A 19,278-nucleotide genomic window follows, 5' to 3' on the forward strand; every position below is an offset into this window, starting at 1 on the left:
AGGGTTTGACCTCACAGCGGGTAAGAGCACAGACACAGCTGTGTGTATAAAGCAGCAGACAGGAACAGAAGTCTGCACTGTGCAATAGGCTCCACTTTTGAGAAATAATAATGTAATATCTTATACTAAGGATGAAAGAGGGTGAAATGAGTCACTGATCAAAGCAAAGGATAAAAGAGCTCTTGAGGTAAAGAGCGAGTAGTTATAAAATGAATGTGCTTTGAGAGAGAGTCGCCTACAAAGCACCGTCGCACAGAGAGTTCATTTTGGGGTTTACCGTGGCTGAATAATATCAGGGGTAGATTGTGTACATACACAAAAACACAAATGGGTTCAGCTCACAGTGCACACAATACTCTCAGAGCACTGATGCATAATTTATGCGGTAATGCTATGGTTCCTCACTTGAATTTGTATGCATTGAAATTAAATCTGCAAGAGAGTCATGAAACATGCACAAACTTGCATCCATATCTGCCAGAAATAAAACAAAAATGAATTATGAATAAGGTGAAAACCCCTAAAAGACAAATGGGACAAATGTGTTTCAGCTGACACTCATAGAATAAAATTGAATAAAAGTACAAAAAACTGAAAACGTAAAAACGTCACATGCAGTAAGCGTTTTCATGAAATATTGTAGTTTTGCTATAGGATTGTGCTCCAGTGTGTGTTTTCTCACCAGATCAGAGATGTCTTCCTCAAGTTTGGGAATATACACAAGCATTTGGTCGTCAGCCCACACTTTTAAACGCAGGTAGTGATGGGACAGGTCGATGTTATGTGTCTGTAGGTAACGAGACAGGAGGGCAGCAATACAAAAAAAAATGCATATTTCAATGAGGAAACTGTTCAGTGTAACCAATGTATTCATTATCTTTCCCACCTTTCCAACATAAAACAGACATCGTGATAATTACTACCATTTAATTTTTGCATTATTCTTCCTGTCATACCACCACAATGCAGGGCTGAACGCAGCAGGAAGTTCTTCCTGCCAGCGATCATCAGACTTTTTAATAAACAATAAAAACTGCACATTGGACATTATATTGATCATTTGCATGAATTTTGCCTTTTTTTCTATTTTTTTGATATTTTTAACTTTTTACCTTTATGTTTGTTCTAGTAGGACAACAACTCTGTAACAAAGTAATTTCCTGCAAATAATCAATAAATTATTATTCTATTCTTGTATTTTACCTATAAAAACACCATTTTACACCGTTTACAAGGGTCCAAACAGTCCCTTAAGTTTAAAGTATATATGTCATTAGACATATTTATTCCTGAGTGTCTCTGGTTAAGACAATTTAGGGAGCGGAGCAGATGAAATGGAGATGAAATTGACAACAATATGCAGTGTAAAGTATAAAGAAAAGGACTGTGACACTGTCTGTCTAACAGCACAGACAACACGGTGTAATGTTCACGTTTGAACTTCAGACACTGTTTTACATCTCAGGTATTCTCTGATTCTTTTTCACATTATCAAGCTGACAATCTCTGGTAACTTGCATCTAATTAAGGATGTTGCTGAACTGAATTTTAAAAAGCTGAATTATAAATAAATGTACAGATTGTAAATAGTAATATTTTGTGATCCTTAGGTTGTCGCTGATCTGTAATTAGCAGCCATGTGTTGCGCAGCATGTACTTTAGCCTTAGAGAAACAAATGTTTGTACTGGTTCCAATAACGACTCACCTTGCAGACAGTGCTCAGGACTTCCAGAGTAGTCTCACCGGGCTGTATAATGGCCAGGACAGGCTGATTATTTGGCAGACACACCCAGGAGGGAGTCAGGTAATCGGGAACCCAAATTTCGCTCTCTACGTTTGGCTGAGGAAGACTTTTCACCGAGCCCTCTCTAGCTTTCTGAAAATATCACAAAAATACCACCATTGAATAGATTCAGAATGCACCTCATATTACATTGTATGTGCTAACACTGCAAACACATTCTATATCAATAACTGAATAGCTGAAATAATTGAGTTATCCTCCCATTACATTGTTATTTGTTTCAAAATAAATCAGATTTGCTAAGATTGATTAGACTAATATGATGAAAACTGGTAATGGTGTGAAACCAGCAGGAGATCTGATTACAAAATCGAATTCATTTGGGCTGATGAGAGTCTCCTGATACAGTTGTCTTCCTACGAGTGTATGTGTTACGTATGTGTGTGTATTTCTGTCTTTGTGTGTGTACATTGTTTTACAAAACATGCTCTGTAACCTTTAAGCCCATCAGTCTGACCTCTGAAAATGTGGCAGCCACATCAGCCTCTTGATCACTCTCTTTTATTCCACCTCACACTGCCTGTCACTGATACCTTATCACCTCCTATCAAGTAACAGCATCAACATTTATTCTTTCAGTCCTCTATTGGATGCCTTCCCCCCTCATCTAATAATAGCCTCTCCTTCTGCTGCCCCTTACCCTCTATCTGTACCTCACTCCATCATCTCCCTCCTCCCATCTTTCATTCAAACCATACAGTCTGCTGACAGTTAACAATCTGGCCTGGTGGTCGCTGTTAAAATTAATTTAGACTTGGCTTCATCTGTGCACGTGTGTGATTATGTGAGTAGATTAGTGAAACAGTGAAACAAACAGACAGAAGTAAACTAAATGCAAAAGTACATTTTGTATGCACAAACACAAACAAAATGTAGAAACAGACACACACACATTCTCAGACAGACAACAGACTGGGGGGTCTATAACTGAAACCTCCCCCAACTCCCTGAACTCCCCATCCCTGCTCAGCACCATCTGGCTCCCCTCCTGGCCCATCTAGAATGCCTCTGCTTGAGGGTGTGGGGTCTTAGGCGGTGCACTAAACTCTCCTTCTCTCTCATTCCTTCATTTTGCCATCAGTGGGATTCCCCAGAACAAACACCGTATTAAACCTGGGACAAGTCCATCAGATGCATCAGAAGATTAGCCACTGCTCTGTTTGTTACTGATGCAGCATTTCCAGTTCTATCTTCCTACAAACTTAGGGGTTTTACTGCCTATGGTATGCACTTCTTTACTCTAATCCCATGCTCTTCCATCATTGGGCGTGGATAGAGGAAAATCAATCTCCCATGGTGCCACTGGGTGCCTCCACAGTCAGAGTAGGCTGGTATTGCAGTTTGCTTATATCTGCTTAGTTCAGACAGAGGCCTGTCTTCCCTCTCCTCCTCATCTCTCATCGCTTCTGCCTTCTAACACTTCTCATAAAATATGTAGCTGCCATGCTTGTCCTTGCACAACCCAAAGCTAACTGGACATTTTTCTCTTATACTTTAAATAAATTCATCATTTACCAGACTGTGATGATGCACAGTCATGTGACAGCTTAAATAATATAGTTGTTTTGCTAAAGATTCTTTTAATTATTTGCAATTGTCTGTAAATGGGGTCTTTATGACAGATGCACGGATGCACAGATGGTGTAAAACGGCCAGGTCCTTTGGTAGCAAACGTCTGCATGATTTGTTGAAACATCAGAAAGTTAATGATTGGAACATATTACATCAAATTTGCCTCGGTGGGATAAGAAAGAAGAAGAACTTCCTGCGTGACTAAAAAGGTAAGAATACAAAATAATCATATTATTTCTGGTAAAGAGCGAGTAGCAAACGTGAAGTAAGTAATTTGTAGACAGATTCAGGAGGAGAAATTGTGGCAAAAGAATACCAACATGTTTACTGTGTATACCACAAATAAACTTTCTCCAATCATGCTTCACTGACCAGAGAAAAATGGATGTCTGAAAACATTAAAGCAGGATGTAAAACATGATCTAAAAAAAAGCTCACTCATGTGGAAGGTTACAGGGATTTTTTTCATACCCCAGATAGAGCGCCAAATGAAAAGCCAGAGCACCAAAAATGACCCTAGTTAAGTGAAAAGAAGTGGAAAATACAGCAGTATCACTGGCCCTGGGGTCTTAAGAAGCCTGTAACTCATTATACAAGTACAAAGATTCATCGGATGCCTCAGTGAGTTTTATGCTGGCTTATGAGAAAGTCAAACAATGACAAGGAATTAGTCTATGAGCTCAAGTTCACTGTAAATGCTACATTAATAAAGAGAGAAGTACTTAGCCCCAGGGAGATTATTACTTTACCGGCATAATGTACATGTTCTCTGTATCTGTCCATCTCGGTTTAGCTGCAGGACAGACAAGGGCCACAATGGAAATACAAAGGCTGAGTCCTACTTTAGGGATTTAAAAATGAAACAAAAAGTAGAAGACAAACCCTGATTCAAAATTAAGTTTGCCAAGTTGTCCCTATGCACCTGAGCCTCTGACTTTTAAAAGCAACATATCCTAAATTCCGTCTCTCATTATCACTTTTAGTTTGGTTCATCTTGTTAGACAAGGAGGGCAAAGATTTGAAAGAGGGCTGTGCTCTTACAGATTTCTCACTGGCAGAGTCTTCGAACATGCGTTCCAATGGCTTTCTCACAGGCTCCATCCCATCTAAGAACACCTGTAATTACACAGAGAACCACACACTGAAGCAGCATCTAAATATATCACATAGAAGCAGTTAGTATGCAGTTATTATACGTCTTCAACTAGAAGGCAGTCTGTAGAAAAATCCCACCACCACTAAAATTTGATCTATCCTGCATCTCGTTTTTATTGCTTTACTGAGCAATACCATTGAATGTCAAAGACGACATCTAAATATTATCTTGGGTCATCACCAAATTTCCTTTACAATCTTTCTTTAGGAGTGTTTACTACTTCAAACACCAAAAAAATGTCAGTGGGTAAAACGTGCACCTGGTTAATAGATGGATGTCCCTTGGTCTTCCTCTTAGAAGTGGTGTCCAGACCCCAGAGGGAGGAGAACCGGCTTCGGCGTTTACTGAAGGTACGAGGCATGGCCTGGTTTCGCCTCCTGATGCTGCTTTCTGTACGGGCAGACACCTGTGACAGTAATAATTACAAAAAATATGATTCAAATTAAAAGGAAATAATTAAGCATGCATGTTTTTAATATTATTATAGCGTGATTCCATCGGCATAGACAGCATAGATGCTAAATAGTACACAATTTTTACAATGTACATGTGTATATTAAAACATTTTACATGCACTTATTAGATGACTTTGATTTGTAGTTAATAAATCTTTTTAATGTACAATAACTCTTCATCCAGTGCCCTTCTCCTTATCTGTTACTGAGACTTATTTATTTCATGTTTATACACACACACACACACACACACACACTATAATTGCCCAAGTGCAAGACTATGGTTGTAGAAATTGTCTGGGTGAAAGGAGACACCATTACAGGGAGCAAAGCATATTTTAAGCACATGTATTTATATGCACACACAAAAACATAATGTACTTTTGAGAGTGTGTGGTTATTGGTCTCTTCACACATCACAGCTCATCAATGAAATCGTCAGCTTTTAGAGCACACAATTAGTAGCAGTATTTGGCGTATGCGATAACAAAAGTTCATGTCAGGGGGAATGAAAAGTGAAATAAGATGGAAAAACTAGAGATGGGGTGAGGAACATACTGTAGGTGCAAAAGCTCAGGAAAACAGAACAGAAGGGGGAAAAAAAGCAAATTGGGAGAAGGAGAGAGAGACTGATGGAGACAGACCCAGACAAAGGAGGTGAGGGTGTAGGCAGTAAAAGAAAGGAGGGGGGCAATAGAGCGGAGAGTGTTAAGCCTGTTTGTGGGAAAATGCCTCAGGGGTGGCAGCTTACTAACAGAGTTCATATTGATCCATCATTCACTAAAAAACACGCTCAGCCTGTGATGTTGCCTGTGTGTGTTTGTGTGTCTTTGGTATATCCAGTGGCCTCGTTGTATGAAACTGGCCTACAGAGGTTTTGTTTCCACCTCTTCCTCTCCACTGTGCTCTTTGTTTACCGGATGATATTCAGCAGAACATGCAGCCACATGATACACGTGTACTGTTGATCATCATTCCATCTATAGTTGTGTTTCATTCTGTGCATTTTTAGATTGTCATGGTGACAGCGTGTCAGCGGTGCAGAGCACTGAGATAAAGACTTGGCTTTTAGACTCAGGCTAAAGCGGTAAGCACAACAAAGTAGCAGAACATTTTGTTTTCTTTTTTATCATAGGTTTAGAGGCCATTTTGTGAGAAGAAACACTGCGTACCTTGCATATACTGTGGGTACCTTTATTAGGACTAAAACATGCTTGAAACTGATAAAAACAAGAGTTAAAGTCTCCGAAATGAAGACTCATTTCTTAAAAAGCAGTTGGATTATAACTACCATACTTCCTCTTTTGGGGTTAACAGAACCTTTTTAGCAACACAATGTGAGTTAGAGATTCAGGCCTAACACAACAAAAGACCATTCAGCCAAGCTACTCCAGAACAGCTTTACATGTCTAAAATTTGGTAACATATAGGATTTATTGGTTGATCATCCATTTCCTGCTTGCTCCTTACTTGTTCAGTTATAAGACGTTTCTGCCTAAGGCAACTTTCAGGGTCTATTAGCTTGCTCATTTGTCACGCAAGTAGAAATGCATGCTTTCAGTAGGCGTATGTGACGATACGCCGGCTGAACACACCCACTCTCCAAGCTGGGCTTGGACTGTAACTAGAAACCAATCCTCCAACCTCTACTGGAACATGTAGAGACACTTGAGGTTTTTTGTTTTGTTTCATTTGTTTCACATAATGATAGAAGGGGACTCTGTGTGCCAGATATCTGAAAGAATGATAATTTTACTGTGGTCCTTGACGCATAGAGTTTAATTATTAGTGAGATGTGAAAATGTGTGTAAGTGATTAGGTACAATACCAGTGCATGGAACGAAGAAACAGAGAAGATGCCCAGTCGCCCCATGGCCAGTTTGGTAGGACGCGAAGCAAAACCGAGTAGGCGTTTGGGGTTGGGGGGCTCCCCACCCTGCAGACTGGCCAGGTAGCACCGGCAGCGAAACAGATTTATCTGAAAATGCTCCAGGTTCTGCTCCCACAAGAAAATCTAAGAGAGGGAAAGATGTGAACATTGAAAAGAATACACTGATTATCACCTGACGTAAGTAAGGTTTGGTGATTAGATGTAGATTTATAAATATGACAGACTATTCGGCAAAAAAACAAAAAGTGATAATGAGTAAAAAAGACAAAATGCGCACAACCATCTAACACTCTGTAGATGGTAACGTGGTTGTTTCAGGAAGAGTGATATGTAGGAGTGCTGAAGCCCCCGTGGGGAGGTATTACTCACCAACACAACCCCCACCAGTTGCTGACCTGCTGTGCTATGTGCAATGTATCACAGAGTAGACCGTGGGAGGTGGAATACAGGGACACACACACACTCACAATGAAGCACAATCTAGACCTAATCTTCACTGGTTCCTGCCTTCACCTATTTGTTCAAGGACGTAATGCAAAATTAAAAGAACTGCTCTTTCCTTGAGTCTTTAATTCTTCATATATCCCAGGCCTGTCTTGTTATGTAAACTCATTTTGTAGATTAATATGGTCCCAGATAATCAACTTGAAAGAAGTCAATTATGCAATAGGGTTGAGCCTTTGGTCCCACAGTTATAATTAATATGCCTTATGTAGGTAATTTTAGTTTGTTTCTCAGAAGACAGAGGTGTTGGTGCAGACTGAAATTAACTCAGGCCTTGTGCTTTTTGTGTTTTCTTTGTTTTATTGATTAACAATCAACCAAATGGGGTAAAGTCAGCTACGCCAACAAGGCAACCTACAGTTGGTTAACACATCTTATAAAGTTATCTTGGAGTGTTTACTGCACGAGTGTCAGACATGCATGGAGTAAGATTTAAGTTATGTGTCATGTTCTAAACTAAAAGTGAGTGAACTTGATCCTAGAACAGCTTTGAAATTTCAGCTTAGACTTTTTTTTTTTTGTCCTTTCGGCTTGATTTGGCACCGTTTTTACACTGGATGCCCTTCCTGACGCAACCCTCCCCAACTTCTACCTTGGCTTGGACCGGCACTGCACAGCTGGGGATTGGAATGGGCCGTTGGGGGTTCAGTGCCTCGCCAGGAGGCACTTCGACATATAGGGGATTGAACCACTGACCCTGTGGTCGGTGGATGCCTTACTAACTGAGCTACAGCCACCTTTGAAGCATTAGCAAAATACAAAATGTCAGACTTTCACCTGCCTGCTACTATACGCATTGCATGTGTTTTAACATGTCATGAATATTCGGCATTTTCAGCTTGCGTGTGCTCATAAATGAGCACCAGTTGGAACATCTGAAAACATCTGTCGTTACACACACTCCCTAAGAACATTTTGCCTGGATGACGCCATGCAGTAAATAGGATTTATTGCTTAGATTTCAGCGCTAGAGTTTAATTCAAATGTATAAAAATGTGCATCTGTAAAGCCCCTTAAAAAGCCATAAATGTATCAGTCAATTTAGGAGGAATCTTTGATCTACTGACTATTTTTATGACTTCATAATTTTTGCCACATGTTTGATAACATCTACGTGACCTCTCACTCCTCTCCATACCTGCTCCAGTATGGTTTTCCTCTTCTTGGCATCAGTGACGGTGGACAGCTGCATGTCACCCATCTTCTTCATCTTCTCATCCATGTCGATCTTCTGCTCCAGCTTGCGGATCTCAGTTCGCAGCAGCCGCACCGTGTCCTCTCTGTGGTGCTGCCGAGCAAGCGCTGCAGCACACGCGGAGTGGATTGCCGTGATCCAGTTCTCCAGTTCAGTCTGGCCTGATGTCTGACAGGGGAAAACAGATCACAGCATTGAGTAAAAGAAAAAATCCCACTATTAGCCTCCAGGAGAAGTTAATCACTAGAATCTCATCGTTATCCTTACAGTCACTGACTGAATGTCACTGTGTACAGCTGTCGTGAATATAAAGTGACACTGTTTAATATTACACAATGGCCAGCTTGGTCGATCACTGTCAAATTATGACAGTGTGGCCTTTAAATGTGTCGGACAAAAAACCAACACATGGACACACTGGACTGGCTTATCTTCCACATATGGCTAAATGTCATTTACTTGTGTGCGACACACACACACACGTGTTCCCCAGGAGAATTCTCTTTCTTTTTATATCCACTAATTTCTGTGTTTCTGGGAGATGTGCTGTCTACATATACGTGGCCAACGTAATAAAAGAAATAATAAACTGTGGGGTGTGACGTAATGATTTGCCAATGTTTTAGCTTTAACTGTGTGTTTGTGTAACATCCAGCTGCTTTGTTACATAAGTACTTTGGTTTGTCTCTCACCTGGAAGAGGAAAGCATCTCCTACTGAGTTGCTGAGGCAGAAGACAAAGTCTTTTTTGGGATGTTCAGGGACAGCCTGGACAATGCTGTTCTCCACCCATAGTGCATGTTTAGGAACACTGTTGTGGTCAATGCCTGAACGACCATCTGACTCATACAGGAAAAGGGTGCAGCCTGAAAGGGCGACAGATGAAGAGGAAAGAAAAGACAGGAAAAGATATTTTTTACTGCTGTCACATTGTATTTAATATTTAATCTTATTTTGGATTATTAGGAAATACAAATATAATATAAATATTTATTCAATTTTTAACTATTCAACTATTATCGTACTATTTTTATAAATTTATTATCTAGTAAATGAACTTTTTTTACACTACCAGTTTTACTCCCTCAATATTAAAACACCTACATGTCTACATAGTTAGATATTGGTTCTAACACGTACCATGAGGTAGATACTCCTACGTATTGAGTCTAAGAAGATGCAGACCGAGCTAAAGCTGCAGATGTTTATCTTATGCATTTCAAGATGACGGGATTGGATTAGACACAGATGCCACCATAAAATTAAATTGTGATGAGGCCAAGGAAAGAAATTGTGCAGCCACACAGAGGAGGGGGACAGAGGACAGTGGAGGTGACAAACAAGGGCATGGACACTTACAATTCATGTGAATACAATTTAACAGAGGAGAGTAAGTGTAAGATTACAGAGGTTGTAGTCAGGGTAAGATGTGTATCTTATTGTGACATTAGGACCTTATGGGATCTTATACAACACCTTTCAAGGAAACCCAGTAGTGTTTCCACTTGCGCCTCGTTGCAGGTTCCACCTTCTTGTTTTTTTTATGAACCAAGAAGTTCTTCACAGCCAGAGCCCCTGCTTTCCTGACGGTGCCTTGTGTACAGCCGATCAACGCGTCTGATGGATACGCGCTACTGAGTGTCCCGCTGCTCTGCTCATCACTCACGGCTGAGCCCACCTCCTCTGTGCAGTCCCGTCCCTGATGCGTCTGAGGAGAGAGTGATTGGCAGATTGTGGGTTTAGAAACACAAATCTGTTGCGCATATCGATATTTTACACATATGCCCATACACACACTTATAAAACTTACCCAGGCTTGATTATCCAGCTCCTTCCGGAAATTCTCATACACTCCTCCCCTGCCACCATCACTGCCTCTTCCATCTAGTCCTCCTGCACTGCTGCTCCCACTGTCACTGCCGTTGAAAACACTGCTCTCAGTAGCGGAGTACACTGAGAAAGAGGCTGACATGGCCTTACAGCGTCGTGACACCAGCTCTCCATCACCATCTATCTCTGTAGTGACGCCATCGATGCCACTGTCGCCGTACTCGCTTCCCTCACCCAAAACACCTGAAATGTCCTGTGCACCAGAAAACAAGGGCTGGTTTTCTAATGGATTAATATATGCATAGATACATGTTCCTGTTGGGATAACTTAAATACAGACACCCTCAGACAAACTGGTGAAACTGCACAAATAAACTGCAAAAAAGTTTACATATGAAAGATGCAATAAAAATCTGCCAGTTTACATAATACAGGAGGTCAATTCTCTCCAAGTCCAAAAATCAACCTGACAGTTTACAAGCTGTGTAGCGATGCACATCTGCTACTGGAACGCTTTTAACTCGGAGCTAAGGGTTCTCTGGGCTTTCACACATTTCCTTCACCATTCTGACTCCCCCCTTGTTCATTTTCTCTTTGTTTTACTTTGTTGTCTGTCTATTTATAGCCGGTTTAACAACCCCCTCAGCCTGGCTATATGAATTTTAAATAAGTACCTTCGTTGCTTCACTATCCATGAGTGCTAATGGTTCTGGGAAGGAGTTGAAAGAAAAGCCCGGTTTGCTATTTTAGTACTTTCTTCTTATTAGATAATTTTTTTAAACAGTGACATGAAAATTACTTAAAATTACTTTAGTACATTTATCAAATATACACATATGGTTTAGTTATTTTCCATGTTCATAGTCTAGCTGTGTGTATGTGGGAAATTAATGAATGAAGCATTAAAGTCACTATGCTTTAATCCTTTACTTTCTGGAGGGGGATGGAGAAACCAGGCCAGCAATGGACAAGTAGCCCCAAAGCAACTTTTTATCTGACTCCTTGTAATCCCCTTCCCCACTACACAAATATTCACATGTACTGGATGTGCATAGATAAAAAATGTACGCACACAAGTGCAGTGCTTGACCACGCACAGGAAATGTCTCTAGTTGTAAACAAAATGTAAATTGCTGGATTGACTTGTGTCCTTTGTCCTGCCTGTGAACCCCCTCAACTTCCTGGATACTACTGGTAAACAAAGTCCTCTGTCATTTTATCTTTAGGGGTCTGTATTCCAGGAAGAGGACAGAGCAGGGAATTGCCGAGCGAATTGAGAAAAAATACTTTGAACGTGATCAGCTTTCATTCTGTTTTGTATATTTTTAGATATTGTTTATTCACATGAAATGTGATCTAACCTGAGTAGTTTGTGCACGTCGTCCCTGGAAAGCAGGTCGTGGTGCAACTGGGATGCTGAGCCCTTCCAAGCCCTCAGACAGGCAATGGGAACGTCGACATGGAAGCGTGAATGCTCCATACCCACCGCCATCTTCCTCATTTGGAGACATCAACCCCTCCTTCCCTTCACCTTCTCCATCACACTCAGTTTCTCTTCTGTTTTTGACATAGTGGCTCCTCTGCCCCCTGAGGCCAGGACTCTGCTGGCTGCACAGATGGTCCAGAGACGATGCCCTTTCAGCTGAGCCTGGAACACACACAGGTGTTTATTGGCGGCCAGCATGTGTATTTGTGTGGGTGAGACCAAGTTGGGGTTAGCATATTCTGATTACTGTCAGCAATTTTACATTACTTTCCCATCTTAGGCATGTAAATTAACCTTCTCCATGTGTGTTTGTGTCCTTCTTTGTGTGTGGAGCAAGCCCATATTTTATTCTGAGCTAAGCAATCACGGGATGGTGCTTAGACTTGGATCAATTATGTTATCCTCTACTGTCTGCTGTCACACAGAAGCTGCTCCACAGAGTCAGCTAAGAACCCTGTGATCCCTTGAATTATTGCAACTGATGGCTGTAGGTATCCTTTAATTAATACACTTTCTCATCATCATTTTCCACCCACTTCTTTCTTATTACTTGGTAAAAGACAGTCAAATCAATCTAAAACACCTACACACATAGATTTATACACATTTTGTGGGCTGCTAAAATGATTCGTATTGAAAAATGTACAACAACTAAACTTTCCAAAACTGCTCACATCTACTGTATTAGTGTCATGTCGTATTGATATCCTGCATTGGTATCATGCATTTAGAAGCCAAGAATGACAATAACCAGTGGTTAACTATAAACGCTATGCTTCTAAACTACTTCTGCACATGTGAAAATTAGACATTTGTTAAATAAACGAGAGTCTGTTGGATGAAATTGTTTTTAAAACTGAAACTGACCAGCACTGCCCCTGGGACGTGTGAACTGCTCTTCCTCCTCTTCTTCTGCTCCATCTATCATCTCCTCAGTGCTGGTCAAATGCTCCTGGCTCAGGTCAGAAAGAGAGAACTCAAGGCTGTCTTCTCTCCACATGTCCGCTGACTTTGACCGTTTCTTTTTAAAAGTCCCTCCCTCCTGAGGGCCTTCAGTCGTTGTCTCAAGGTACCGTTCCACTTCAAGAACATCTCCCTCCCCCTCCGCCATAGAGTCCTCTCCATCATCCTGAGCAAAAGTGTCTGCCTCTGAGGTTTCAGGGGTTGGTGTGGCCAAGGGGTCCTCATCTTGTTGATAGGACTCTGGCCTCATTGTCATAGCAACACTGTCTGTCCAGTGTGGGTTGATGCCAAACTCTCCAAATGCATCTGTTGTACTGAATGGTTCAAGTCCGTTCTCTGCTAAGGATTGTGGGATGCTGGGGGTACTGGAGGAGCGAGTTGAGGCGTCTGAGTTTCTGTGTTCCTGTTTAACTGAAGACGATTGCCGGGAACGGCGGCTTATTGACTGCTTTCCGTGGAGACGGAGTGAGCGGGACGTGTGCTTACGGGAGAATTGTCCCGTCACGTCATCGTAGAAACCATTGTTCCCATTCTGACTCTCCACGTTTCCCATGATTCAACTGTGGATTAAGGAAGAGGTTTTATTATTTTACTATGACTAATTCCTGTAAAGTTAAGAAGTAGTGACGTGATGTAAATGTTTGAAAGCTACTTACTGGTCATAGCCACATATGTTATTTATATCCAACATCTGTATTAATTGGCAAACTTATTACTTGAGCTCATACCAAAAAGTAAACACTTGCTATCTATATTTATGTTTATTAAGCTGATCGACTTCATACCAAGGCCCTGACACCATTGGTGTAAATGGTGGTTGGTGTACCAAAGCCAACCTAAATTTGTAATGAGAGCAGAGGCCAAAATTTACTAGCAACAGCAACCATTTCAAAGAACATGCAGCTGTTTGTTCTTTTTTGCATTGCCAGACGCTTTCAGGAGCAAGTAAGAAACAACTTTAGGTAAGAAACAACAAAGGTACATTTGGTTTGTCATTTAGCTTAATACCTATTGAGTAATACAAAATGTGTCTGTAGAAGCGCCTTTCAAAATCAGCTAAATAAATCAGATTTTTCCTGTGAACACAACAGTTGTATTTTTTAGAAAACGAGTAGAAAACGAAGAACAAGGAAAATACAGACCTAAAAAATTGGCTTTTTTACGTTTGTTGTAAGCAATGATTTCAGACCAAAAACTGCCTGTGGTACTATATAGTTATAAAATTTGCTTTCAAATCTTTCAAACTAAACTACAGGTCTTGTCATCTGGTTCCATTGTCAAAAACATTTAAGGGACACACCTCCACCAATTCCCTAGGCTTAAATAACTGAACTGGGTGTCTACAGAAATTGCTTATGAAGAAACACTCAAAGCATCAAAATGCTTTTCATTTTTTATATTTTTAGCTTTTAATTTAAATTTTGCAAAAGTAACTTTGATTTATTGAACTCTTTGTTACTCAAGTATAGTGGAATCTCCACATTCATGAATGGTCATGACCATGGTTTACACAAGGATGGACGGATGAATCTGCCTGCATCACACTCTCTCACTCAGCGGTGTTAAAAAATACATCATCCATATTTCCAGCACAGACAAGATGATTCAACTGATCAAGGAAATCAGTTTTTGGCTGCATTCTGTTGATGATAATGTTATCTCGGCATCCTGTTTTAACTCGTTTTCTCTGTGTTATATAAGCACATGGAGCTGCTGAGTCAAATGCTGTCAGATCAGTTGGTTCTCTGTGAGTCACACATCATCAAACCCACACCATCAGGTTCTCAGTGTGGGCTCAAACTGCAGAGAAAGAGATTCACAAAGATCTCTGACGAGACACAAATCAGCTAAAACCAGTAATTTAGTATTGTATTGAGAACTAGAAAAAGCATTTCCATACACAAAATGCAGTGTGAATGCTTCAGCACTGAAAAGATTTTCCAAGCAATGCTGAAATAGCTAAAACTGTATATACTCTATAAAAATGTAAAAAACTCACAGTGTACAGACCATGCAAAGTGCATAAATAGAGTATGAATGACATTACACAAGAGTTACACAAGAGTACATTTTAGTAAAAAGAAAAGCCAAAATAATTATCAAATCAAAAATAAAGTTGAAAATAAAGTGAAGTGTTTGTCATTGTTTAGATCAGTCTTTGCTTTGTGCTTGTTTGATACTGTTTCCATAGAGATGAAAGAGAGAGAGAGAGAGATGTGAGATGGGCGAAAGATGCATTTGTTTATTTTACAGACACATTTCAGTAAAGACTCAAAACTTTACTTTTAAAAACTACAAGTCATATCTGAAAAATGTCTTCACAGTGAGCAGCAGAAGGCTTAAACTAACACAATGATACAATTTATGTGAAGAAATTCCCAAAAATTCTGGAACCCTCTCACAATGGCTTTTAATGCGGGAGGTTGTGTCTTTGAAATGAGAAGCAAAGACGTTTAAGTGTAAAACAGAAGAAGTTAGAGTTCGTGATGTCATCAACACTATGCTGGAGGAGAGCCGGAAGTCTAAAAAACTGCTTAAACTAAAATTGCGATTATTCAAAACACTTTATAAAGAAATATTAAAAAGTGGAATACAAGGCTGATAGCTGAAAATCGTGTGATTTGCTGGAAGTTTGAATGGTCTCTCAAGGTTGAAGTATGCTCCAACTAGTTAAAGCTGAAAGAGGACAAAGCTGAAGAGTAGCTGAAAAGTCTGTCCATCCATTTGAATGAGAAAAAAATTCTGAAAGAAACCTGAATATTTTAAAAAGTATAAAAGATATTTAAAAGCTGAATACTGAGTTGAGCACACGTCCTTAATAAGCTGAACGTTTTAAAGTTTGAATGGTGTTTCTAGCTGAAAGTAGGCTGATAAAGTCTACAAAAAGCGTACAGCACATGGAAATCAAAGATTAGAATTTCATAGTAGATTACAGCCTTTTTATACATTTACTGGTAGGATTTGCCACATTTGATAATGTGACATTTGATAATTCTATACAAAATAAAATGATTTCTGCAGTGCGGAGACAAAGAGGTGTAAAAGTTGTGGCTACCTGTGGTTAAGCAGCCACATCACCAGCATCCCCACATCCGTGAGGTGTCGTCTTTCACCGACCTCATGATCCTTCACATGTCCTCAAATGGTGGTGTCAGTTTGCCCTGAGAGGAACAAGAAGAGAGAGCAAGGCTTCAGTGCAGATCTCACAACTTCAAAGTGGACTGATAAATCACATGCATGCCAAGTAGGAGAGAGAAGACAAGAAGAGGAAGGTGCATCTATAACTACTGCAGGAGCATCTGCCAGGTACACTGCATAAAGCAGTGGATGTAAAGCTGAAAAGAAAGCTGTGAAGTGGACTACAGAGGGAAACTATAAGATCAAAAGTCAGCATATAGGATAAAAGGGAATAAAGGACACTGTGGTCAGTAAGCCTGAAGATCAGATGTGCTGAAACAACAAAAACAGCAGATAAAATAGAAAAAAAAACATTCAAATCCACACATGCTATGTACAAACTCACAGAGCATCAGAAAGAAAATGCAGATGCATATTGCAGATGCAGTTTAAGCCTGAGGGGAGAAGACAAATCTCCCAAACAACCACATTTTCTTTAAACTGTACCCTGGAACACACGGGCATGTACAGGCATGTGCACAAACCATTTTTGGGAAAACACCCTTTGTTCCCCTGTAGACAAAAAGACGTGCGGGCACACATGTGCGCACAAACACACAAACACACACACACTTGGTAAAATGACAGAAGATGAAAGCAGCTATGGAGTATGATTTTCTGCTTAAGACTCAATTAAATGATCCTTGGCAACACAACCTAATTTCCTCTAATACCATCCCTGAGCTGCTTAGAGCAGACCAAGATTTCCATGTGCTATGTATAGTAGGTGAAGTAATGCAGATACCACCATACTTGCTTGTGTGTATACTTGTACATTTTTTTATCGCAACCACAAGAAAATTCAGTTTGTATGTTGAACAAGGCGGATATTTGTGAGCTTTCTCATGCGGCTAGTGTAGTGGATTCACCGGCCTCTGGCAGTCTAGCCGGGACACTGACTGCTGCCATCAAAACTGCAAATACTATTGTGATGATCTTTCTGTTCCAATAAGCCATTAAGAAGGAAAATAATAGAAGGGAACCCATTTCGCTGTCACGTGAAAAAAACAAAACAAAAAGAGCCTTTATCAGTTGCAAAGCTGATGTCATTCAGCTGGTGGGCAATTTTGCCATTTCTTTGTTTTTCAAAATGCTAGATGAGCATTTCTTTCCTCGGGCATAAAGGACCCATATAAGGTAACTATAACTAAACTTTAACTCCAGCTTATGCTTTTATTATTGATATTAATCAAATAACACACCCAATCTGTTTATTCTGAGGGGGCAAAAATGTGATAAATCAACCGGATGCACTTCTGGGAAAGGATACAGAAGCGAGAGTTCACAAAAGGAGAAGTAGAAAGGGCATGCAATGCCTGGAAAACACACCCAGTGTTGAGTTTAACTGGTGAGCTGTGTCATTCCACCATGTTGAAATATGGTAAGAATCTGTGCTAAGTATTTTATTTCAGCCACTGAAGCACTTTTGACCCCGGCGGTGGGAAGCAGTTATATAAGATGACCTTGGACCTGATACTTCTCCTCTTCTTCACCTCCTCCTAACCCTCTGACCTTTGTTTTTCATGCATCCTTCATCCAGATGAGAGTTACCCCAACCCACAAGTCACCCGCCCACTTCCCCAAAAACAAGCACATGATGTCCACACACAGCTGCTGGATATAAATAATGGAATCAGTCCTGCTTTCCTTTTACATCTGAAATAAGATTCGTTTGTCAGTGATTGAACTTGTACAACAAATATTGGTCATTTAGTACTAAAAAGTTTAGTACTGGTTACACTAACTACACATTGCTGCTGAGAAGTCATGTACAACAGTTCCTCTATATGTTGCTGTCTGATTCTGAGGTTCAGTACAGTGAACACAAAAGCCAAACAAACAAAATAATCCTGTCTGACATAACACAAGGGAAATCAAACCGCTGCCTTTCCTCCGGTCAGTGTACAGTCTAAAATGTTCAGTCTCTTAGTTTTTCCTCTCCCTGTGCCCTGCAGCAAGGCACTGGAGAAAGAGAGGGGTAACAAGGAGATGGGGGAGAGCTCAGTGCGATACCCACATAGAGCTGGAAGGTGAGGCAGTGCTGGAAGGGAAATGCATGATGAGGGAGGGCACTGAGGTTGGTACAGACAGTGAAGGGAGAGGAGGAAAATACCATACTGGGCACTTGTGCTATGAATAGAATTGTTATATGGAAAAGTAAAAAAAAAAAGGTGGAAGAAATGAAGACCGAGAACAAGGGGGGGGTGTTAGACAGAGGGAAATTGGGGGGTCCTATTGTTGCTGAGCTCTAAGTGGATAAGTAGACATGTTCTCTGGCTGCCTCTCTTGCGGCTTAATTGAGGCAGCCGAGACAAAAGGGGAAACAATTATTCGTTCTCTTTCTCTCGGCCTCCCGTTCTCACTCTCATTCTCGCAGTATATTAACACACTGAGAGAGTGTATTAACACAATTGCTCTGTGCAACAGCAGCCAAAGCATCATTACCATGCAGACACTCAGACACTGAGAGATGACAAAGAATGATGTTGATGAAACTTACATTCCGTACTGGCAAAATATCCCACTAAAACACAATTTTTAAAAAAGCTTCATTTTAAACTTTACATTTGATATTTATTTACTGAATTCATCACTAGGAACCTCATTCGAATGCCAGATGTGGTGTTTTCCAAGCACATGGTGGGAAGCTCCTCTAGCTGAGAATAATGGACACAAACTCGGAGCAAGACAGCGACTCTGCTGAGCATTGTACTGGGACTGGATGTGCCACTTAAAAGCATTGTCAGAAACTGCTTCTCTACTGGAGCTGTCGTACTTACAGTATATTTCCACATTGCCACAGTTGTGTTAGAAAGATGCTCAACGTCTATAAGGGTAGGCTCTCACATCTATCATCTGACACATGAACACAAATAAACACACAAGCAGGTTATTTTTTACACACACACACACACACACACACCTGCACAATCCCAGGAGAAATGTGAGCAGGTTTCTGACTCACACACATACCCTCACACTCTTTTGGAAAAATACCAAAGGCCTGTCAGAACAGCTACGAAGCAGACACACCCTACTTCCCCTCGCCAGTCTTTTCATCTCTGCACCTGTCTCACAGCTCCGCCCTGCATGACACACAACTCAGCTCTCAAGACTCAAACCACACATGATGTGAAAACACACAACTGTGCAACACCACACTGTGAATGAAGCCACACAAAACCTGTTTAAATGCCTCTTTTTTTTAAATGTCTTTCGTAGTCTAGACCACATTGTGGAAGGGA

The 19,278-nt window shown here is 40.6% G+C and overlaps 1 protein-coding gene across 1 annotated transcript in view; it reads right to left on the bottom strand.

The window, feature by feature from the left end:
- LOC137108015 (rho guanine nucleotide exchange factor TIAM1-like) overlaps positions 1–19,278 on the bottom strand; it is a 52,422-nt gene that overhangs the window by 21,254 nt on the left and 11,890 nt on the right. Inside the window, exons 2-13 of the mRNA XM_067492272.1 lie at positions 15,912–16,017; positions 12,761–13,416; positions 11,769–12,055; positions 10,388–10,660; positions 10,054–10,285; positions 9,271–9,443; positions 8,522–8,746; positions 6,817–7,002; positions 4,793–4,939; positions 4,419–4,493; positions 1,707–1,877; positions 683–787 (exon numbers count right to left, since the gene is read on the bottom strand). Of these exons, the coding sequence (XP_067348373.1) occupies positions 683–787; positions 1,707–1,877; positions 4,419–4,493; positions 4,793–4,939; positions 6,817–7,002; positions 8,522–8,746; positions 9,271–9,443; positions 10,054–10,285; positions 10,388–10,660; positions 11,769–12,055; positions 12,761–13,409 (2,523 nt within the window). The 5' untranslated portion in view covers positions 13,410–13,416; positions 15,912–16,017. The remainder of the gene's footprint in view (positions 1–682; positions 788–1,706; positions 1,878–4,418; positions 4,494–4,792; positions 4,940–6,816; positions 7,003–8,521; positions 8,747–9,270; positions 9,444–10,053; positions 10,286–10,387; positions 10,661–11,768; positions 12,056–12,760; positions 13,417–15,911; positions 16,018–19,278) is intronic.

This window comes from Channa argus, chromosome 22 (assembly GCF_033026475.1).
Source record: "Channa argus isolate prfri chromosome 22, Channa argus male v1.0, whole genome shotgun sequence".
Taxonomy (NCBI): Eukaryota; Metazoa; Chordata; class Actinopteri; order Anabantiformes; family Channidae; genus Channa; species Channa argus.